At 32.6% G+C, this 25,956-nt stretch overlaps 1 protein-coding gene across 2 annotated transcripts in view; it reads right to left on the reverse strand.

The window, feature by feature from the left end:
• Nucleotides 1–106: 106 nt before the first annotated feature.
• The window catches only part of LOC139485890 (collectin-11-like), a 30,129-nt gene continuing 4,279 nt past the window's right edge, over nt 107–25,956 (reverse strand). The window contains exons 2-7 of one of the 2 annotated variants that reach the window (XM_071270540.1): nt 16,571–16,726; nt 14,956–15,048; nt 7,802–7,864; nt 6,437–6,531; nt 4,294–4,378; nt 107–3,010 (exon numbers count right to left, since the gene is read on the reverse strand). In XM_071270540.1, the coding sequence (XP_071126641.1) occupies nt 2,784–3,010; nt 4,294–4,378; nt 6,437–6,531; nt 7,802–7,864; nt 14,956–15,048; nt 16,571–16,726 (719 nt within the window). In that variant the 3' untranslated portion in view covers nt 107–2,783. The remainder of the gene's footprint in view (nt 3,011–4,293; nt 4,379–6,436; nt 6,532–7,801; nt 7,865–14,955; nt 15,049–16,570; nt 16,727–25,956) is intronic. The other variant, XM_071270541.1, reaches the window with a different exon arrangement.

A 25,956-nucleotide genomic window follows, 5' to 3' on the forward strand; every position in this document is an offset into this window, starting at 1 on the left:
TCACGGCCACATGAGTCTATTGTTGATGATAGACTTGGGGTCAAACCGTGACCTGCTTTCCAACTGCTAGGGTAAAGATAAATTGCTTCATTAATAAAACTAGTAATGTTGCTAATTCTTTATTTTTATTCGATGATAAGTCTCATTAAATATTCAATAATGAATTTGTATAAATAAACATCTGGTTGACCCCTTAGATTTATTATTCTTTGTGATTTTCAAAAGTCTCTATTTCGTGACTGACATACGATACAGTTTCTTTGTGTTGATAAGATGCTTCATACATGTGAAACTATATTACATTGTATTCCGCTGTATACTTCTTTTCGTTGATTTCGGTGTAACAACAGAAACGCAAATTCAAATATCTAAGGAACGACATATTCTCAAAGAAGTTACACATCAACAAATTGCAAGTTTTTTTGAATCCATAAAGTTGATACCTACGAAAATGAATAAATACACTGTATTAGAGGCAATGCGTGCTGGAACAACAGTCTTTTTGAATTTCATTTTGCTTCCAAACTTTAAATTTGGGGCTTTTCACAGTCGGAAAGCTGACCCCGGTTTGACCCCATTTCTTAAAGCAACAATGGACGTCATGTGATTACAATATATTGGCATTTTTTTACCAAAAAAAGTGAAGCCCGTTTTTTGAAATTTGTAGTATTTTGCATGAATTTAAACAAATTTCCTATTTAGTGAACATTCTTGAGTATATAAGACATATATTACTCAACTCAATTATGGATTAAACTAATTTTTTTCTCTCAAAATGTGTCTAAAGTCAAGGTGTTGACGAAAAAAATTGGTCACAGAAAATTAAAACCGTAATTTTCTTTCTTAACATCTCGGGAAGCTATGCTGAATTTAAATTATGTTAAGTAACAAAACTTGGACTTTGATATGTCAAATGTGTGCCACTTGATACGCTAAGATACGCGTATGTGCCACTTCGGTGTGTCGATATTTCTGACGAAGCGAGTCCGATGGTAATTCACGAGTTACGTCCCTTTGTTTGACATTATCATGAACAAACTATTATTATATCAAGCACCATATGCTGTTATTTACATGTGGATATTATTAAATAAAGGCAACAGTAGTATACCGCTATTCAAAACTCATAAACTCATGGAAAAAAAAACAAAATCGGGGTAATAAACTAAAACTGAGGGAAACGCATTAAATATAAAATAATCTTATTAAATATATTCTGATACTGTAAACATGTGCCAAAAAATTTAGAGAAACACATTTTATCACTTTTCAGAACTCAGTCCCAGTAAAATAATATTATAAGGATAATAATTTAATATTAATTTAATATTCCAAGAGTTAATTTAATATTTATGTTTTGGTAAGTATTTTTACTGCTGTAACCAAATTATTTTAACACAGAAATAAATTTCTACTCAATTAATACAAGGGGTAATAGCATTCATGAATAATGGACCAAGACAGGATTAAAATAATAAAAAAACAGGAGTTCCTTTTCATTACTGATACCTGTCCTACCTTTTTCATTTAAACCTAAAAGAGATCATAATGAAAGTATTCTGAATGTAAAATCTTCATTATTTTAATTTAAAAAAAAATAGTTTGCAATCCTTGTATGAACAAATTATAACAATAAAAGTTGTCTCATTGTCATTAATTTCATGCAAGTTAGTTCTAATGAATGAACTGAAGTTATAAAAAACCCACACTAAACCAATAAATGAATGGTGCTAATCATGAACTTGAAAATAAATAAGAACAAAAAGACTCAGTAATATTTTTCTTCTTCTATTTGAAAAAACTATGCATTTTTATATTTATATAAAAGTATTTCAGAGCAGTTTCTGGGGGGGATAAGTCAACAATTATGTTGTAGATCACAAGTCAAAATTAAGTCACACTTCATGTCAGTATGATCATGCTTTGAATACGATTGATTAAAATGCTACTGTTAAAGAGATTGATTTAAGGCAGCAACCATTTGATTTTCGGGGAGGGGGAGGGGGTGGGGGTATTGATTTTTTTTCAGACATACTTTTTTTTTCGTTGGCGAAATACAATCAATTTTTGAACAATCCTTCTCTTTCAATTTTAGCATTAGATTTAATGGCAGCTTAAGGTAAAACAAACATTGTTTTTTCTCAGGGTCAAAAACAAATTACTTTTTTTATCCAAAAATAGCCCGATCAACATGATCAACGACGTTACGTAATTGTTAAAAGAAGGCCAATTTAACATGTTTAAGTATTATTTTCTTTAATAAGAAGAAACATGATCATCCATGCTTTAAAAAACCAAAGGAAATCTATTTCTGACCTTAATGGCAATTTACAAACAGACAAAAGAAAAAATTCCAAATTGGCGACAAATTATTTTTTCCGCGAAATTAACGCAATTTCAGAATGGCAGGTTTTAATATCAGTCTCATTGTTGTCTTAAGAAAGTAGCAACAACAGTCGTTTCTCAGAGCTTGCTTTCCGACTGTTTAAAAGGTTTAACAAAAAACCAGTTACCTCAATGCGAGTTTTAGATTATGAACGCACTTTTGTATTCATGATGTACCACTATTATCTATTCTGTAATAATGTCCAGTTGGGACATCTGGCTCGCGCATAAATAAATTTCTACAAAAGGTTCCAACTACATCTATCAATGAAGTTCTTCGATAAGTTAATAGGGTCATTTTTCTAAAACTAAAACAAATAAAAACATTTAAAAAAATAAATGACATACATAATTAGTGATATGATACATAAACAAACATTTGTAGAACATAGTGCATTTCATAATTTCTCACAAATAAATGATTCTGCTTTTGAACATGTGAAATCATTCCATGCGTAGTCAACTGATCTACGCATCTGTACACAATCCTCCGAGTTGTATTTATTGTTAGGTTCTCCACGTGACCACGCTGTATAGGTAAGGCCTGAATTGTCGAGGTCCCAAACAAAATTGTATTCTCGATTAATATCGTTGGCTCCAATCCAAACTGCCGGACTGTTTGTGTCTGAAATGAAACAAAGATCATTCTCAAATATAAGGATAGCCAATAAGGTAACAATTTAATGATTAACTTTGTATAGTTTCTCATTAATAGTTGTAATGAATTAACTTTGAATTCCTTTTTTAAATCATTTGCTGATATCAAGATGTTTTTATGTTTCTTGCAGTCATGCAGTATATTTTTCACTGCCATTTTTATGTTTATAGCAGACCAAATATTTAAGAAATCTTCTTTGAATTGCGTGAAAACGAAAGTTTACGGAATGTTTTTGCAAAATTTTGAAAAAAAATAGGAAATATGTTTATACTTTTGGTTCTTAAATTAAAATGTGTATAGAGGTGATCCGCTTTAAGGCGTTAGGAGAGACGGAAAATATCAAAAGGGTTATCAAACATATAAATTGAAAATAGACTGAATGCAATTTTCAAAAGTACATCGATAGTTCATAGAACAAATTGAAATATTTTCATTCTTAAGGAGCGAATAACAGTATACCCTTTTTGATTTTGTTTACATCTCAAAACCTAGCGTCCTTGAACAGAGTGGTTTTCCACAGTATAATAAAACCACTCCACACACAGTGGTAGTGTTCGGAGTATAAAACATTTATATGATTTGCAGATAGATTGTTGTAAATTTATTCATCTTTAAGAGTAATGGTTTACATCCTTGATGTTACATAATCTGTGTTTTGGAATTAAGTATAAATTACAAAAATAGAGACAGTGTTCGTACAAGTATTAACCGATGCATTAATGGTACTCACGACTTTTACAAGTATTGGTCCAAGGACACAGTTATCGTCCTTTGGTTTTCGAATATAGTCACTAGTGTGAACAGTGAATAACTTGGATTTTAATTTGATACACGTTCCCAATTTATTTCTTGATATTTAATGCATGAAATATTAACATGATTAAGTAGAGGATCAAATTACATGTTAAAATAATTTGGAAGCTGAGTTAAAAAAAAATCGGTGCTGAATCGTTATGTTAAGTAGAGATTTGGTTCAGTTCTAAAAGGTCAAATTTTCATGATAACGCCTGAAGCTGTCAAACTAAATTTTAGACCCCTTAATTAACACAGAATTGTCAATATATTAAAAGCGGGTAGAAGTTTCTATAATTTAGAAATTATTTGTCCCACTAGTAGTAAACTAAACTGTAAAAAGCGTTTTGAGATAGAGCATGTGCGATTTTTTTTATTTGAATTTATTGTCTTAAAGAAATGCACTACGAAATAACTGTGTTCTCGGGCCTATTAACTGATGTATGTATGGTACTCACTACTTTTCACAAAAGATTTCAAGAACCAATTTTCAACCGCATCGTCAACTTTTACAAGGAATCCTCCTTTTCTACGACAGTCATCCTAAAATTCAAAATACAACATGAACAGTTTGATTACAAGAGCTTCCAACATTGTTAAAATAACTGATTACAATTGTTTTAGTCAAATCATGGTGATGTATCAACTTATAATTTAGTTTTGGTTACTACGAAACATATCTTACTTTTTTCTTTTTCACAATAAGCATGATAACATAATTTTACTTATAAGAATAATAAGTTAGCTGATATAACTCCTTATTATAATCAGATTAACAAATTTGTGTTGCTTCTTTAGAATGATTTGAAAAATTCCTGATTTTATATGTAGAGCTTTATTCGAATGATTCTCGTAAGTTTCATATTGCACTATGTTGAATTTTCTTGATGTTATTGTGGGCATTGTTGTTAATCTGCTTTTTCCTTCACTAGGTAATTCTTCTCTTTTTTATTGTCTTTTCAATCGCCACTAAAACCAAAATCCGTACTTAACAATTTTGATTGGTGTCGTGTTTTAAATATTCAACCACCCATATTTAAAACTTAACTGTTTACAAAACTTTTGAACTTTTGAAATTCTAAGGCTTTTCTACCTCATGAATATATTACCTTAGCCGTTTTTGGCAAAACTTTTAGGAATTTTTGTCCTCAATTCTCTTTGTACTTTATTTGGCCTTTATAACTTGCGCGTCTGTCGTAAATATGAAATTTAATCCCGGTTATCTATGATACGTTTATTCATAATCTAATTTTTCTATTTTGATGATTTGCTATATTTAGATTTTGAAAGACTGTGTGGGTCCATACATAATATCACCCGCCATGCCAATTTAAACATAGCCAACATTTCTTAATCGAGATTAGAACAGTTGTTAAAATTACAGATTTAACAACTATGATATTGTAAGTAAGTTGAGAAACCGAATTCTACGAAAATGAGATGATTTTAGCTCTCCAATTGTGAACTTTCCATATCTAAGTAACAACATTCCCGCAGCACCTGCTTACGGGGTATACCTCTCCCAATTAATACGATATTCTCGTGCATGCATTTTCTATGATTTTCTTGATAGAGGGTTGCTGCTAAAAAAAAATTATTAAACCAACAGTTTCAAATGGTGAAGTTGAAATCATCCCTTTGTACATTTAACGGACGCCATCACGAGTTGGTTGACTGTTATGGAATAACTGTTTCACAAATGATATCGAATATGCTCCTCATGTCGTAACTACAATACCCTTCCCTTTCGTGAATGTGACATACCGAATTAGACTATTTACCGGATTTGTTATAACATGAGCAACACGACGGGTTCTACATGTAGAGCAGGATATGCTTACCATTCTGGAGCACCTGAGATCACATCTAGTTTTTGGTGGGGTTCGTGTTGCTTATTATGTAGTTTCTATGTTGTGTCATGTGTACTATTGTTGTCCTTTTCATTTTTAACCATGGCGTTGTCAGATTATTTTCGATTTATGAGTTTGACTGTCCCTCTGGTATCTTTCGTCCCTCTTCTACTACCGATCAACAGATTCGTGATAGTGACCATATATAATAACAGTTATGAAAGGTTAGATTTTAACCCTCTTCCTTATACTCTGTTTTACGAGAACCTAGCCATAGTTCAACGTTTTACGATAAAAGCAGCCACATACTTTGATAGAGTTTAATTGGATATAGGAAGATGTGGTATGAGTACCAATGAGACAACTCTCCTTCCAAATAACAATTTATAAAAGTAAACCATTATAGGTCAAGGTACGGCCTTCAACACAGAGCATTGGCTAACATCGACAGCAAGCTATAACGGGCCCCAAAAATAAGCAGTGTACACCCATTCAAACGGGAAAACCAACGGTCTAATATAACCTAAATAAAAATGAGAAACGAGAAAAACATACGAATTACATAAACAGACGACAACTACTGTACATGAGATTCCTGAATTACTATAATATATACTATATTTTTGTTGCAGTTGAAGCATATATATATGACTTCCGATTAGCACATTGAATAGAAGACACGCAACTGCTGTGTTTGTAATTAAAATATTGAACTTGACAATACTTGGTAATACAACATCATTACACCCACCTTTGCCGCACTCCATGTTTTTTTGTTACTAAATTCAAAGTAATAACAACTGTGCATAAACTTTACCCATCCATGTGAACAGTCCAATGGTTTAACTGTAAGAAAAACGTATAATTATTGTTTAAATTTCGTTTATTGTTAATATTCTGTTGTTCAATTGCTTTTTTTATTTACGAGGCAGCTACCAAATCTATTACTGATACATTAAAGTGAAAATCAGCTCTCCGAACGTTTTACGATTGAACACCAATGGTAGACAGTTACTGTGGATTCATTATTTTTCGTTGGATACTTATTTTCGTGGGTTTCGTGGGTACAGGTGAAACACGAATTCAAATGTTCAACGAATTAAATATTTTCAATAGGCTTGTATACAGTTAATGACAAAAGCACAAACTCAAATATCCACGAAAGTTTTCTGCTATCCCTAAAAATTGAAATTCCATGTAAAATTAATTATATATTAATATGATATACATGTATTTAATTTTGAAATTTGACAAGGGACTTTACACACGTCAAATTTAGATTTTTTTTAAGAGTTCGGATTTTTTTTCAAGACTATATTGGTGTTCCCACTTATTTCATTATGTCCAACATGCAGCAAAAGAAGCAAAAACTCAAACAACAAAATAACAGAAATTGTCTAAGACATCTTTTACCGTAGAGGAACTAACAATTCGCCGTTTCAGAATCGGGTAAAAACGTCCTAAACAATAGAAATACAACCAATGCCGTGACCTTATTTTCATTTTGGGGTACGAACAATTGAATTACCCACAATCCTTTAGCTTCTGAAACGGCCATTTTATGTGACGTTCAAAGTAATTCGTGACTTCCATTATATTGTTATTGATAAGATGTAACGATAATGCATTGCGTACTCATACTCTTTAACTAAATCAGGAACCCTGGAACCGAACCACGAATAAGATTTTGAAGAATATCTTTGTCAAATCTAAGCGCATGTTGTTGGTGATTTAAAAAATAGCTTTCCTCTTTTAATTTTCAAAAAATAATCTCGGACATTTATAACAACTTCGCCACGATTTAAGTAATGTAAAATCACAAAAATACTGAACTCAAAGGAAAATTTTAAACGGAAGTCCATCCGTACAGCAAAAGAGGACATTGGTAACATGGCCGACATCCCAGTCGGTTTGTTATATGTATTATTTGTTTTTATTATGCATAAAACTACCCAGTTAATGATGCCCTCGGTGTATTATCCACCAGCATTCGAACTTTACATCGTCTTGGTTGTAGTAAAAGGTTAAATCACGAAAATACTGAACTCCGAGGAAAATTCAAAAGGAACAATGAGCTTTCCGATAAATTGTAAATGATGTATCCCCATTCATGTACCTGATTCTCCTCGACTTCCTTTTTCCCCTTGTCCTCCCTTTTCTCCTTTTATTCCATGTGCTCCTATTAAAAGATAATAATAATTTACGACAATATATTTAAGAATTATAAAAACGTAAGTTTTGTTTTGTTAGTTGAGGGTGATATGCAAAAATGAAATATGAGATACCAGTATGGAAAAGTAATCATCATGAAAAAGTACAAACATGCAATTCACAAAATTACCTTGATAAATAAAGGTTAAGCTTGATATTCTTTATAATGTGATAACCTTACTTGCTCCACATCTCATTCCTATGGTTATTTATGATTATGGCACCCTCAACGGAGTTGGGGTGACGTATTGTTATTAAGGCACCCTCAACGGAGTTGGGGTGACATATTGTAAATGTTCGTTTCTTTTTATTTAGTATTCTTCTACACTTTTTTGTCCATGCTATTTCTCAGAATTGCCTTGAACAATATTGATGGAACTATACCATGAGGACCACTATATGAAATTGTGCAATCGGGGTATGGCATCATCAAGATGGCTGCCGTTGCCATGGAAACTGATAAAATGTGGAAAAAAAAATGCAAACTCTAAATCTTTCATTATAAGACCTAGCTTGATGAAACTTTATTGTATTGTAGGGAGTGGTATCCTGAGGTACTAACAGTACCTGGATTTTTCAAAATGGCTGCCATTGCCATGGAAACTGTTGAAAAGTTTAACATTGATCCTATTGGATAAAAATCAAAGCAGCATTTTCTTAAGGAACATGAGGAATATAAGATCAAACATGAACAAATTTCATTAATGTATAACATGGCATAAATCAATGTTGAAGATTTTGTTGGAAATTTTCAAATGGACACCCTTACCATGGAAACAGCAAAAATTTCCAAAAAACTGAAAATGCTCCAAACTTTAAGAAACTCATTAAAATGGTAAATGGTAAGTATTGATAAGACTTTGGACGTCGGTATTTCCAAAATGGCCGCCGTTGCCATGGAAACTGCAAAGATAAGAAAAATGGAAAAATGCTCAAAACTTTCTGAAAAATTACAAACAAATATGTTGTGATGTATTGATGTGTAAATACGGTTTCAAAGTTTCAAATTGGCTGCAGTTTAGTGACAATGTGGAAAGGGTGCCATCCGCTTTTGCTTGCAATGGCAAATCTAGTTCTACGTTTCTTTTATTTTATTTTTTACATTGCATCCACACTTTTTTGGCAACTCTGGATCTCGAAATTGAATAAAACCCAAGTTGAACTATGCCATATTGTTAACAACAATGTGCAGATGTTCAATTGGGGTTGGCATATTCAAGATGGATGCCGTTGCCATGGAAAAAGCAAATATTTTAAACATGGAAAGTGTTCCAAACTTAATGAAACTTCACATAAATTGTTACTGACATAGGTAGAAATGCAGATCGACTTTGGAATTTCCAAAATGTCCGCCGTTACCATGGAAACAGCAATTGGGCCCAAGATTTCAAAATGCTCCAAACTTATTGAAACTTTACACATATGTTAATTGGCATGTGTATCTGTGAACATATATTTGTTCTGCATAATACGTGTTCCCCCTGGAACAAAACTGTGGATAACAAAAGTTCTTGGGAACAAACATTATATAATATTAAATCCACCTTCATAAGATATTTTCCTGGAACGAAAACATCATATGGTTTCATAATATTTGTTCCTTTAAATAAGAGTGTCATTTGATTTTTTACACCTGATTAGATCTTAATTAATGTTCACCTCACATGACATTTACCTGTTCATGTAGTACATACAAAGAATGGAGTCTGAGGAATACATTTTTTTTTTACATATTTAAACGGTGGCTCTTATTCTAGACAAGGTACGAATACATATTTTTTAATATTTTATTACTGCACGCTCTACTGCGACTAACTAAACTAAATTAGTCTGTACCAATTTAGAAAGTTTAGCTTATACATTATATTAGTCAAGCATGAAGTTAGCTACAAATTTCAGATGAAAATGCCTGTACTTAATTATTTGAAATTTACTTCCATACATTTGTAGCTAGAAATTATTTTGGAAATTGTAGAATATATTCCTAGAACTTTGATCATATAATAAATATTTCTAGAACTTTAATTATCTATTTACCATTTACCACTATTCCTGAAACATTTATAATATAGCCAATATTCCAATATGCCTGGAACTTTTATAATATAACAAATATTCCTAGAACTTTTATAATATAACAAATATTCTAAGAACTTTTATAATATAACAAATATTCCTGGAGCTTTTTAAATATAAAACTATTCCTAGAAATTTTATTACATAAAACATTGTCAATGATAATATTCCAAAGAACTTTTAGCATATGAAAAAAAGTTCCATTGGGATACGCTCTTTGAATTTTCAAAATGGCTGCCGTTGACATGGCAATTGAGAACGAGGGTGCCATCTGTTATTGCTAGCATTTACAAATCTAGGTTTTTTATTTTTGTTCACTCAGTGCTTAACAAATGTGACAAGTGAAATCGAAATTAAAGCGAAATTATCAAAATTAGTGAGTAAATACTGATAAACCAGGTTGACCAGAAGTGTAAAGAGCTATATACCGATTATTGTCAAAAATTACATACTTTTAATGGTAAAAAAACATTTAATAGTCATATAGATTTGAACAGTGCCAAAGAAGCCTACAAGTATGAATGCAAGCTCAAACGTAGTTACAAACGACAGGAAGGCTGTATGTTGTGTAAACTAAAGAACGACAATCCAAGAAAATTTTACTCATTATTTAGGAAAACAAATCAGAGGAAATGTGATTTAAACATTACGGGCTTTTTTTAATATTTCAAAGAACTTGTATCAAGTGTACCGAATAGCAATAAGAGACCCGAAGTGATTGATAATGAATGTGTTTTTGATGAGTTAGATGCAGATATTACTGCTGATGAGATTATAAAGGCAATTTATGAACTCAAAACGGACAAAAGCCATGGTCCAGACTACTTGCTGAATGAATTTTTCATTGAATACAAGGATTTTATTATACCACATTTATGTACTATTTTTAATAAAATTGAGAATGGAAATGGGGAATGTGTCAAAGAGACAACAACCCGACCAAATAAAAAACAACAGCAGAGGGTCACCAACAGGTCTTCAATGTAGCGAGAAATTCCCGCACCCAGTGGCGTCCTTCAGCTGGCCCCTAAACAAATATATACTAGTCCAGTGATAATGAACGCCATACTAATTTCCAAATTGTACACAAGAAACTAAAATTAAAATAATACAAGACTAACAAAGGCCAGAGGCTCCTGACTTGGGACAGGCGCAAAAATGCGGCGGGGTTAAACATGTTTGTGAGATCTCAACCCTCCCCCTATACCTCTAACCAATGTAGAAAAGTAAACGCATAACAATACGCACATTAAAATTCAGTTCAAGAGAAGTCCGAGTCTGATGTCAGAAGATGTAACCAAAGAAAATAAACAAAATGACAATAATACATAAATAACAACAGACTACTAGCAGTTAACTGACATGCCAGCTCCAGACTTCAATTAAACTGACTGAAAGATTATGATTTCATCATATGAACCTCAGGCACAATCCTTCCCGTTAGGGGTTTAGTATCATACCATCATAACATATATGAGAAGAACATAACCTGTGTCATGCCAACAACTGTTTTTAGAATAAATGTGTTTAGTTCCGATGCAAAGACCTTATCAGTGACTCAATATTAACGCCAAAATATGCAATCTTTAATGACTTGACAACAGTATCGTAATTATATCCCTTCTTAATAAGTCTATTCAAAGGTTTTGTAAGTTTCTGAGGTAAATACTGACACCTTTGTGCTTTATAAAGAATATTTCCATAAAAAATTGGATGTGAAATACCTGAACGTATTAGAAGTCTGCATGTTGAGCTATATTTACGAATGATGTCTTTATACCGATGATAAAATTTAGTAAATGTTTTGACTAGTTTGTGATATCGAAAACCCTGGTGTAATAATTTTTCAGTAATACATAAATTTCTCTCGTTAAAATCTAAAACATTGTTACATACACGAGCGAATCGTACAAGTTGAGATATATAAACACCGTAAGATGGTGACAAGGGAACGTCACCATCTAAAAACGGATAATTAACGATAGGAAATGAAAAATCATCCCTTTTATCATAAATTTTAGTATTCAGCTTTCCATTAGTGATATAGATATCAAGATCGAGAAAAGGGCAGTGGTCATTGTTAGTATTAGCTTTATTTAAAGTAAGTTCAACAGGATAAATTATTGAGAGCCAAAATATCATCCAAATATCTAAAAGTATTATTAAATTTGTTTATCAGATGTTGTTTCGATGGGTCTTTGCTTATTTTTGTCATAAATTGTAACTCATAACAATACAAAAACAGGTCCGCAATAAGTGGTGCACAGTTAGTCCCCATTGGAATTCCGATAATCTGACGATATACGGAATCCCCAAAGCGAACAAAAATGTTATCTAGTAAAAATTCAAGGGCATATATAGTATCAAAGCATGTCCAATTAACATAGTTTTTTTGTTTATTGCTACTAAAAAATGACCTAAAAGAGTTTGAACATATATATTCACATTCTGATTTTTTGAATGCCCATTTAATTAGGTGTGTGAATTTTTTCTTAATGAGAATGTGAGGCAATGTGGTATACAGTGTAGAAAAATCAAAACTTTGAACAGATTCAAAATCACCAATATAAGCATGCAATTTATCAAGTACTTCCAACGAGTTCTTGACACTCCAAAAGTAATTTATTCCACTATTTTCGAAGGCCTTATTTGAACAATTTATTATCAGGTTTTTAATTGTACCAAGTGTGCTGGTAAGAAGAATAGACAATTTAGTAGTTGAACAATGGCTTGAAGAGGAAATAAATCTATATTTGTAAGGGGTTTTGTGTAGCTTCGGAAGCCAATACATAGTTGGGACTTTCATTGTATTTGGCTCTGCTTGTAAAGCGGTGGCTAAAAGTTTATGTTTGTTACAGATTTCGTTTTCTGAAAATGGAGTCAGTTGGAATGTTGGTGAATTGGTGATTTCCTTTTTCAGAACCTCAATGTAAACTTTACGTCAAACAATAATAATATTATTAGCAGCTTTATCGGCCGGGACAAAAACAAATTCCTTGGCTAGTTCTTTTAGTTTATGTTTGATACGAGAAATAGGTTTATTGTGGTTATTGTTAATAATAAAATGTTCTTTAAAATGTTAACGCTGTATTGAATAGTGGATATTTTCCGTCATCATGGTCAGATGCTATCCTGGTACCAATTTTTATAAATCTGGTGATGCTAATGGTGCAGTAAACTATCGTGGCATAAGCCTTGATAGCAATCTAGGTAAACTTTCCACCACAATATTCAATAAAAAGATTGTTAAATTGTAAAAATAAAAGATTATACTGTTGCTTTGTAGACTACTTGAAAGCTTTTGATTCAATGTATGAGTGTGAAATATGGGGAGTACACAAATCTCCTATGATAGAAAAGGTCCATTTGGACTACTGCAAAATGTTATTAAATGTCAAAAGAACGACCTCAAATGTGATGGTCTATTTTGAATTAGGTAGATTACCATGGCCACTGCAGTATGAGCGTAATTATAGAATACATAAATGTTGGTTCAAAATTTTAATTAGTGACAATTGTATATTAAGGTCTTGTTATAAAGAACTTGTGTTAAATTGTTCAAAATGTATGAATTGGGCAACATATGTAAAAAAAAAATTGATATATAATAGTCTTGGTATGAATAATTTGTGGGTTAAATGTAGACAGCTCATATTACCTTTGATAAGATAGCGTTTGATCAAGCTAATCAAGAGTTACAATTTTTATTAGATTCTTCTTCAAAGTGTAGATTATATAAGTATGTTGTTACAAATGTAGTTTTGCAATTTTATTTACAGAAATGCATTCCTGGACTATTTCGTAAATGTATAACAAGGATTCGTTTGTCTTCACATAACCTTTGTATTGAAACTGGACGTTATGTTGGTACTAATAGAAATGAAAGAAATTGTATTTTTTTGTGATTTAGGAGTAATAGAGGATGAATTTCATTTTATCCTTCAATGTAGTAGATATACTGATTTGCGAAAAAATATATATAAAAAAGAATATTACTGGTCTAGGCCATCAACTTTTAAATTAATAGAATTATTGTCAGGTGAAATCACAAAACAGCTTTGTAACTTGGGAAAGTATATACATTTCTCTTTTAAATTAAGAAAGTTTATTGTAATAAAGATATTGTGTATTGATGAAACTTCTGACGTCACCTATTGTTTATTATGCATATTGTTTATATTGTTTGTAATATGGCATATGTATACACTGTACATGACTTTGTACTTGATTATACTGATGAGCCGAAAGGCTCAAAGTTAATAAAGAATTTGAATTTAATCCATTTTATTATAATGTAATAATCATCAATAATCAATAATAGTTATACGTCATAAAGACAAGTAGGTCTTCTCATAAGAAACTTCTCATAATTGATCTCAAATAATCATTACAGAAGAAAGAATGATTTATATTTTAATTACTCTTTTCAATTCAAGATATTCAGTTCATTCTCTATAAATCTCATGAACTTGCAAGTTTTTTTTCTTTCTAGAATACACGTAATTTTGTTTATGAATTCTACTTGATCATTGTACAGGTTAATTAAATCCTACACTATTTTTATGCCCAACCTACGATAGTAGAGGGGCATTATGTTTTCTGGTCTGTCCGTCTGTTCGTTCGTCTGTTCGTTCGTCCGTTCGTTCGTCCGTCTGTCCCGTTTCAGGTTAAAGTTTTTGGCCAAGGTAGTTTTTGATGAAGCAGTAGTCCGAACAACTTGAAACTTAGTATACATGTTCCCTATGGTATGATCTTTCTAGATTTAATGCCAAATAAGAGATTTTAACCAAATTTCACGGTCCATTGAACATAGAAAATGATGTTGCGAGTGGGCCATCCGTGTACTGAGGACACATTCTTGTTTATGGATAGCTTTGACATAATATCATTCGTCCCAACTCGGCCAATTTTGTACCTCATAGAAGGAGAGTAGCGGAGTCACTCGAGGACTGCCGATTGGATATAATATAAGCAATGGTTCACCTTTTAAGCCCGGTTCTCCTCTTCTTCCATTAGCACCATCTAGACCAGGCCTGCCCGAGTCGCCCTTTAAACCCTTTTCACCAACTTCAACATCTGAAAAAAACTTCTCTCTATTTAATATTCAAAAATCATCTTTTACATTTGTAACAACTTTGCCAAGTAAAATTTGCTTTTGGTAAAGAAATGAGCTTTCCGAAAAAAATGCATGAATAACAGTTATTTAATCGAACTATTGTAAATATATCTGTTTCGTTAATTGAGAGATATTATGCATAAATGACATGTGAGATACATAGATGAAAAAGTGATCATTATATAAAAAAAGACACACAAGCAATGTCTCAAAATTACATTAAATACGAAAGGTTAGGCTAGATGTTCTTAACAATTCAATAACCTTATATATATAATTAGTAGTAGTAATACATACTCATCACCTCTTAATTGATTTACGTTTAGCCTTTAATGGCCTTTGACTTTTTTATTGGAGTGTCACTGATGAGTTTTTTGAACACGAAACACGTGTCTGTCTTACAAAACTGCAAGTATGATATCTTTGACTTGATGCATTTTTTTTAAAGCAATATTCGTTTGGTTTCTTGTATTTGATGCGTGAATATCTGATTGAAAGACTAAACGTCTTTCTTATTTATTTGAACAAGTCATAATAATACTGCAATTTAAGAGAAGGCAATCGCAGATGATAAAAAAAAACTATCAATATGACCATGACACAGTTGTATTTTTGGTTTGGTCTATATTACTGTTACACTTACAAAATTAAATAATTAAAACGGAACAAGGGGGCTTAATTCTTACGTCGTATGAACTAAAATGTAGGTAATTATTACATACAGTTTTGTAAATAATTTTCGCCATCAATGATAATTGCCTTTAATGTTAACTTGGCATACCATACTTGATAGATATGCGGACGTGAAAGAAAGCACTTTTTCATAAAAGCGTCAATGAACAGCCTATAGTTATACATTCCAGGGCGACGACTTCGTCATTTATAAAACAAAACACATGTTTCTGAAGGTAAAGATGTATCCAAATTTCATGTTTACATCAATATATGTTTGACAGGAAGTCCTATGAGTTATGGGAGTTGTTCTCCGGATAGTGTTTTGTCCAGTAGTTAGCTGGACAATCCGTAACCAGTTTTTAAACAATACAATTTAACCACTGGATAGTAAATATCTATCTTGTTGACAAACCTATCAAGTGGATCACTTTATCTAGCCTTTTGAACAACCGGGACCAGGTGTACTAAGTTTCAAGTTGATTAAATTTTTGTCAAGATAGTGTTGTTGAAGTTGAAGACAAATGATGATCATTTGTCTTCAACTTCAACAACACTATCTTGACAAAAAAAATTGAAAATGAAGAGGGACAAATTGTCGAACAAACGGACGCACAGACCGAAAAACATTATGCACCTGAGTGGGACATAAAAATCTCATAATCAATTCGGAAAGACAAAAAAGAATGAATGTATATGTATTAAAAAAAATGTATACGTGATTTCTATAATTCCAATACCAATTACTCTTACCTAAAAATTGGTAATTGGGTCAGGTAATCTTTTGGGAAATAAATCTAACATACTAACCCTTTTCAATGGCTGTTTGAACCTCTGATTTCAGTTTCGCCATCTCTCCGTCGAGAGTATTGCCCAGTATGGTCAAAGAATGGATCTCAGTGGCGGAAATGCTCTGTTTTTTCATTAGTAAGTCATGATTTTTCTTTATTTTCACTTCTACATCATCTGAAATAAGTTGAATTATATTACTATTGGATAATCTTATATTCATAGACAAAAAAATAAAAAAAATAAAAAAACAAACGAGGAGAAGAAACCGTATGAGACGGACAATCAAACCAGTCAAGCTTAAAAAGACAGACAACATAATGTTGCCATCTAGAAAAAGTAAAAACTACAAAAATGCCAAACTCCAAGGAAAATTCAAATCGGAAAGTCCCTTCTCAAATGACAAAATCATACGCACATATATTTCAAACGAATTGAAAACAAATGTCACAGTTTTCCTTATGAAAAAAATGTTGGATTAAACCTGGTATTAGTTAAAGATATTAAATATCTTTTGGATAGGTTTGTGGTGTTTCGTAAATTAAACCATAGCCTTTGTTAAAAGCACCGGCCTTAACCTCACGAGACCAATTACAACTTTCAGTAAAAATATTCCCTTGGTTCGGGCCGTTCAAACCCCTTCCTGGGCCATTCAAACCCCGCCCATTTTCTAAAAATCACGGACCATTGAAAAGGCGCGAATATCAATTAGACAAGATTCATCGACAGTGATGGGGGCTTCAAATATCGTTTCAACGAAATATATATATATACATATGCTTTTGGTTACTCTAGTCTAGCATGCTTTACTTTATTCTAAAATTGTTGCTTATTTTTATTGCATGCTATGTACAATAGAATACAATATAATATTTTATTAACGTCTCACCTTTTACAAAGCAATACATAACACATAGATTAAAAAAAATTACACATATGTAAAAGCCATTCATATAGAATTATGAGAGACGATTATTTACACAAGTTAGAAACAAATTTCACATCGCTTAAAACATTAAAATACATAATATATTAAAAAAAAAAAAAAAAACAACAACAAAAATAAAACAAGCACAAAACTATCTACATGTAGTATATAAAAATCTACGTCTCCTATCTAAAATGTCTCTGCAGGTTTTGGCACACAAACGTATATTGTTTAAACCACCTAGAATCACAGATAGCTTATCTTGACTAGAAAAATTATCAAAACCATTAATATTTAAAGTATTAAAACAACTGTCCCTAATATCATCATACAGTGGGCAAAATAAAAGTACATGTTCTTCGTTTTCAATGGAGTCAGGACAGCAAAAGCAAGTTCGTTCTAGCCATCGTAGATTCTCGTATCTCCCGGTCTCGACGCGGATTGGTGCTACTCCACACCTAAACTTGGCGTATGCACTTCTGTACGATGTTGGCATGTTCACTTTAAGGTATGACTCAGTTTCAAAAGTGTTTTTAACCTGTTTGTAGATTCGTAGCTTGTTTTGTCTGTTTCCTCTAACTGCGCCAATTCTGTTTAAATCTTCATGCCATTTGGAAATATGTTCATTTAAAACAGAATGCCAAATAGTGTCTTTTATTTCGCAAAATTGTAGGTTTTCATCATAAATATTATAACGCTCTAAAATTCCACACGTTTTAAATTTGTCTCTTATTTTAAAATTCCAGTTTTTGGAGTTTGAAAAGGCTTGATTGTCAGCCCATACAAAGACCCTTTTATTCAACCGTCCCCAACCAAAATTTCGAAGTTTATTCCACTGATTTAGCACAGATTTCCATTGTTTTACTATAACCGGAGTCCAACCAAAATCCCCATGTACGGCTGTATTGGGCGTATATCGTCCTACACACATAAAGAAACGAGCTGCTCGATTTTGTACGGCAGCAATACACGGGATATGTTTTGTACCCAGATTGAAACACCATAGTTAATAACACTCCAAAACATTGTATGTAAGTGAGATTCAACTGATTTTATGTTATTTATATGTGTATATTCGGTCAAAAGCTCCTTAGAGCTTGTGTTGAATATTTGTACTTATGCCGACCGACCGTGCATGCGAGGGCTGAAAAGCCAGTCAAGGTCGTTAAACACTTCCATTTGTTGTACTTATGCCGAATCAATTAAAGTTTTCTTATCTTATCTAATCTTACAGTGGAGATCACTTCTAACCTCTCATTAAATCTGTCAGGGGAACTGTTCTAGAACAGTACGTAGAACTGTCAGCCTGACACCTTTTAGTCAGTTCTAGGTTAGAACTGTTCTAGCTAGAACTGATTTGGTCAGTTCTACCTAGAACTGATTTGGACAGTTCTACCTAGAACTGATCCTGACAGTTCTACCCTAGAACTGATCCTGACAGTTCTAGCTAGAACTGACCAGATATTTGGTCAGTTCTACTTCTAGAACAGACCAGATATTTGGTCAGTTCTACTTCTAGAACAGTTCTACGGTTAGAATTGATTTCTAATTCTACGGCTAGAATTGATTTTTATAAATTCTACGGCCAGAATTGATTTATAAATTCTACGGCTAAAATTGATTAATAAATTCTTCGGCTAAAATTGATTTATAAATTCTACGGCTTAAATTGATTTTTATAAATTTTACAGCCAGAATTGATTTATAAATTCTACGGCTAAAATTGATTTATAAATTCTACGGCTAGAGTTGATTTGTAAGTTTTAAGAACACTTTGCCTTAATATACAGGGTTGGGTAAAAAAGCGATTTAAATTATATAGAGTTTTGCTATTTTGCCGGTTTTATTTCAGATTTATAATCGGCAAGACTTAGGCAGCAACCATTTGATTTTCGGGGGGGGGGGGGGGGGGTGGGGGTGGGGGGGGGGGGGGGGCTATGTTTTTTTTTGGAAAAAAAAGTTTGTTTCCAGTTTTTGGTGAAAAAAAATAATTTGTTTTGGACCCTGAGAAAAAAAAATTGTTTGTTTCATCCTCAGCTGCCACTATATGTAATGCTAAAATTGAAAGTTTTCGGTTTGTCGCTAAAAAAATAGATTGTTCTTCGCCGAAGTCGAAAAAAAAAGTTTGTACAGAAAAAAAAACTCATAGCCCCCCCCCCCCCTCCCTAGAAAATCAAATGGTTGCTGCCTTAGAGAACATGTTTAACCTGTTAACCCCTCCATATTCTGCATGTATGTGCCTGTTCCAAGTCAGGAGCATGTAATTCAGTGATTTTCTTTTGTTGATGTGTTACATAAATTTTTGTTTTTCTCTCAATTTTTGTACATAAATTAGGCCGTTAGTATTAAGGGGGGGGGGGGCATTATTATTTGAATTGTTTTACATTTGTTATTCCGGGAGTCAGGATGGCTCATTATCACAAAACAAAATTATCGGACCTCAATAACCAATATAATATCTGTTTACGAGTAGTTTTCATACCTCGGACGACCTGTTTAACAAAAATCTTTTGACCGCATCAATCTAAACTGCCTTTATTTGCTTTTTCTTTCTGCAAATCTATATAGCTGCACAGTACTTCAGTTTTAATTTTAGGTCTAGAGGGACTGTAATATACAAGTAACAGCAATTTTGGAAAAAAAATGTAATTGTTCACACTAATTTATAGTGCCAGCATGCAGGGGCAGCTAGATCCAGGCTGGGGGTCCAACTATATGCTCCCATTCATATGCATTGATGTTTAAAAAAAAGTGGGGTTCCAACCCCTGGACCCCCTTCCCTTGATCCTCCAATGAGCATGTCCTTGTTTTATTCAAAATATTGAATCATTAACAAATATCAGTAGTTTTTATACTTCAGACTGAGTCGTGTAATAAAATCTTTTGACTGCATCAACCAAAACTTACCATATTTGCTTTTTATTATGTAAATCTATATAGCTGCACAGCAATTCAGTTATAATTTTAGTTCGAGAGGGTATCTTATCTAACAGTGATGATTACAGACTTTTCAAACCTCTCACTAAGGTGGTTCAAGTCGTTTGATTGCTGTCTTATTGTCGTGCATCCAACATGACTTTGTATCTTACAGTTTTAGTTCCGTTTCATATAATTTTAAATGTATTTATTACAAATCATAAATTAAAAGGTTATTGTATATAATAGGTTAACTTCTATTCTTTCCCTCAAGAATATGCCCAGAGGAAGAATAATTAAAGAGATATGTACCTAAATTATAGTGCAGAGTTTACTACACATTACAATTCACTTTATGATCTTTCACTACCCCCGTCCCCCCTTATTTTCATCTTTATTCATTCAGAAAGCATGACCAATCTAAACAAAGACTGTTAAATCCCAAACTTTGTAGTCACTGTATCTGAAAAATAAACTCATCATATATACCAGGATTAAAATTTATATTTGCACCAGATACGCGTTTCATCTATAAATGACTTATCATATGACGCTCGAATAAAAAATGTAACAAAAGGCAAAATAAAGTACGAAGTTGAATAGTATTGGGGACCAAAATTTCCTAAACGTTTTGCCAAATACAGCTAAGGTAATCTATTCCTGATATAGAAAAGCCTTTCCATTTAAAAAATTCACAGTTTTCCAAACATTTAATCTATAATTATGACCATGTCAAAAATGATAATTTATACTACTGGGCTGGTGATACCCTCGAGGAATAAAGAGGTTAGACCGTCAACGGTATGTCAGTGGTGCCCTCAATGCATATGTGGGTTGGGGATTGAAACATGTACAGAAATACTGTATGCATGATAAAAATGTACATGTAACATAATACATGTACGTTTGCGGGAATTTCTCGTTGCATTGAAGACCTGTTGGTGACCTTCTGCTGTTGTCTGCTCTATGGTCGGGTTGTTGTCTCTTTGGCACATTCCCCATTTCCATTCTCAATTTTATATTTTATGTAACATAATACGACATTTTTCCTTTGAAGTTTTTACGTGATAATCTGCTTAATAGTTCGGTTTTTGAAAAACCATGTTTTAATATAAAGATTGATAAGTTATTCCATTAAAAAGAATCCTGACATACTTTTCCCTCGCAACTTCATGTAGATAGGCGGAGCTTGGACTATGGTTTTATATTTTTTATGTTAAACCATAATTTTAACCTCCGCCTCTTTGTTTTGCGCTTCCATGTGGTTGACAGTTCAGTGAATGCACGAAGACAAGGATTTCGTTTGTTTTACAGATAGGATTTCTACTTTCTGAGAATTCCGTCCATGACTTCACAAAGTTCAACGAAAACTCGGCCAGTGACGTTTCATGAAAAAAAAGAGAAGGCTTCTGATCCATGTTTCAGTTCTAGGAACACACCATTTAATTTTCAAGGGAGGCTGGGGGCTATACATACCTGAGCCGGATTATTTTTGCCAATGCATTTAATAAATGCAATAAAAATTGGTTGGGGAAAATCTCTTTTTTTAAGATTTTTTTTTTTATGACAAACCAGAGCCGTTATATTTTGTTCTAAAAACTCTCAGGCCCGAGAAAATCAATGAACTTAAATCACCCCATGACATACCTCCCAATTAACTGTGGCGTCCCGACACACAAACACACTCTTACTCATACATCATGAATTTATATACATACACAATAATATTTTTTTTTTATTTTTTTTTTTTTAATTATAATATCTTTTTTTTCTTTTCTAAAACACATTTTAACAAATTCAAAGTAGTATGCATTCTCGTTTGAAATATGAAAATCATTTATAATAGCAAAATCTTTAATATCACTCTCTTTTACCCACTTGGTTTCACCATTCTCATACTGTACAAAATAATGTTTTTCTAATCTCTTAGACTCATTTCGTGATCGCATTGTATCTAAAATTTTCACCATTGTATTGTCATTATTTTCAATTTAATCTATGTTCGAACTAATATCTCCTTCATCTGTAATGGGCCTATCATCAGGATCAACAAATTGTTTGATACGATAAACATGTACCGTTTGTTCAGATTTTTTCGCATCACACATTTGAATCTTATAGTTCACATCTGAAAGTTTATCAATAATTATATATGGTCCATGCCAATTATGTAACAGTTTCGTAGATAGTCCTGGTTTTGTACTTGGATTAAAAACCCATATCTTTTCACCAATAGCATAATTAATCACATCAGACTTCAAGTCATATTGTTCTTTTTGCCTCCGCTGAGCTGCCTGTAAATTATCTTTGGCTAGTGTAAATGCCTCTTGCAGTCTAGTTACCATTTCTGATTTATAATCGTCACTCGAGGTATACGTTATAGTACTAGAGCTTTCTTACAAATTGACGAAAGGTACGAACGAACGTAAAGGGAGCACGTATTTCATTTCCACAATAACAGTTAAAAGAGTCTGTGTTTTATCCAGTAAAACAGCATTCTTTTCTAAATCAAGTTTATTTTTCAAAAAAGAATAATATTGCAAATAATACACGATTTTAATATAATCAAACAGAGAAAAATAGTGTCAAATACACTTACTTACGTAAACCACGAGAACACACATTTCCGCGGGAAATTTTTAAGCACGAGTTTCACGATTAACTTTTCAATGGCATTATTGAAGTACGTTAGTCTAAATTTAACGACAAGATTCACATTTATTTTATTTTTTATAGTACACTTTCAGCAAATTGTCAAAGTGGAATATCGAGATTTGCTAAACAAAAATGATGATACATGTTTTTAAAAATGTGAATGTTGAATAAATCTAGAAAAACAAATTTTGTATATCAAGAAAATAAATCTACGATTTTACACCATATACATTGTGGATTTTATAATGACGATTTAATAATACACATGTTTGGAAGATAGACGCGAAGTTATCACTTATCGTCCAGTGGCTAATATTTGATGAATGTTGAGGACTATAGGCAAAACGCAATTATACGCTAAAATATTCGTTCCATTGCCCCGGTATATCATATATACACATTAAAGGGGGGGGGGGGTGGGGGGGGGGCGATGATTCAAAACATTGTAATATTGAAGAGTATACGTAGGGGAGGGGTCGGGTTTTAGTTTTTTAGGGGCATTTTTTTTTGTCTGACTACTAGATATATTTAGGATATTTTGTAGTGTTATCTCATCCGACCTGGTGGTATCATATTTTAACATATTGTACGTCCCGACATCCTATAAATATATCGGAAAAGTCCAATTTAATAACTGTCGTTGCATGTAGGATAATTGTCCGAAGTTCCACGACTATTATTTAAATATGTCAAAATAAAGGATCCCTTAAACGAGTATTACGTATGATTCGTCAAGCATACGTACCTTTCGTCAATTTGTAAGAAAGCTCTAGTAGGCGGACACATCACTGCTTCCACTGGTAGTACCGGATCACGGCCATGCATTACGAAAAACGGAGTCTCTTGTATACTTTCGTGTTACGAAGTTCTGTAAGCGAACAAAACAAAAGGAATAAAGGTATCCCAATCACGCTGGTGTCCACTAACATACATTGATAAAATTGCGATTAATGTTCCGTTAAACGTTCCAATACGCCATCTGTTTCAGGATGGTATGCTGTTCTATAAGTTTACAAATTTCTTTCAAGGCTTGATCGAAAGTTTTTCTACTGTCTTGGAGCCCAATGACGCAAAACAACATCAATACGGTAAACATTTTCATTAACACAATAAAGTTTCCTAAATCTACGTTGCATGAAAAATCACACAGAATATCTAATCCGGTAATACACTGATAAGAAAAAATACTATCTACTACATAAACCATATAATACACAAAATCACACTAATTTCCAATCTTGAATTGAATTTATCACCCGACTCCGAAGTGATACATACATTATTTACTCCCGATACATGCCTACTGACTGTTGATTCCATATCAACTAACATTAGACGCTTCACATTTACTCGTCATCCTCTGATTTTGGCGACACAAAAACTTCGGATTTGAATAACATGTAATACCATTTTACATTTGAACATCTGAATAATCTTGCGGGAGAGTTGAGATTAATAGTTAATGAGAGTGAATGGATGTGTCTAGATATAAAGCAATGTAAATTAATTCAAGTGTATATTTTGAACCTGTTTATAATAAATATGTATATATGAACACGAGTCTTAAAAGCCAGTGCCTTATAACAGCTCCGTGACAAGGCCACTTGTGAATGATGTTACAAAACATATACACCACGCCTTACTCATTAACATATTCAAACGAACTCATCCTGCGGATTTGTCGTTTAAATATGTTAACTCGTAAATAGCGTGGTACATATAATACTTAATGAATGGCCATAATTTATTTTGAATTTATTGAACTATAATATTAAGTTTTGACTCTTCACATTTAACTGAATATTCGCGAATTATGTAAAATGTGAAAAGAGTCAAAAAATAATTTTTATGGTTCAATAAATTCAAAATGAATTATTGCCATTCATTATAAATAAATTTCTATAAAAAATAAGGCTCAAAGAACTTTTTATATTAATCATATTAACAATAACAACGTACAAACATGTTGGCGTATGAATACACAACGTCAGAGTTGGCGTGTCCGCCATAAAAATTAACGACATTGAAATAAAAGTAATACTTTTAACCAACCAGAAGACAGTAACTAAATACACCAAATTAATTTATTACTGTATGCATGAATAAAAAATGTATTACTGACTAATTGTATGCATGATACAAATGTATAATTCCTGACTAACTGTATGCATGATAAAAGATGTAAAACTATTCAGGACCTTTTTTTTTTTTTAGAATTTGATGCTCATTTTTTAAATTTCATTGGGGAGTAAAAGTGTTGACCAAAAGACATTTTGTATGAAGCGCAGAAGCAGTTCATTTTATAAATCTATACGATTCCTATAAAATTGTAAAAAAGAATCATTCAATTCTTATTTTCATTGTGCTAATAGTATGAAATCAATATTTATAAAATGTTTTTTCGTTTGAATTTCTATATATTATTTAAACATTAACGCGCATAGCACGTACACAGTGTCGGATCCAGAAATTTTCATAAATGGGGGCCCACTGACTGACCTAAGAGGGGGGCCCCGCTCCAGTCACGCTTCAGTGATTCCCTATATAAGCAACCAAATTTTTTCCCAAAAAAAAAGGGGGGGCGGGCCCCCTGCCCCCCCCTAAATCCGCCTCTGGTACAGTCTATTTTACACGGAAATAATATTTGATTTAGGAGAGTGTCCCTATTGTTGTTGGCCAATGAAAATGACGGATTCTTCTGAAATATACATGTAACACTCCCAAACGTGTCCTGCCTCCCAAACGTGCCTGATTCTCCCAAACGAGTATATTCTCCTAAAACGTGTCCGTAATATTCAATTTCCCCAAACGTGTCCGATTTCATAACCATCAAACGTGTCCAATAATTTTTATTCGCAAGAACGTGTCCATTATTACTCGCCACTACGTCTCACGTCTTAAAATAAGC

Source organism: Mytilus edulis, chromosome 8 (assembly GCF_963676685.1).
Source record: "Mytilus edulis chromosome 8, xbMytEdul2.2, whole genome shotgun sequence".
NCBI classification, from domain to species: domain Eukaryota; kingdom Metazoa; phylum Mollusca; class Bivalvia; order Mytilida; family Mytilidae; genus Mytilus; species Mytilus edulis.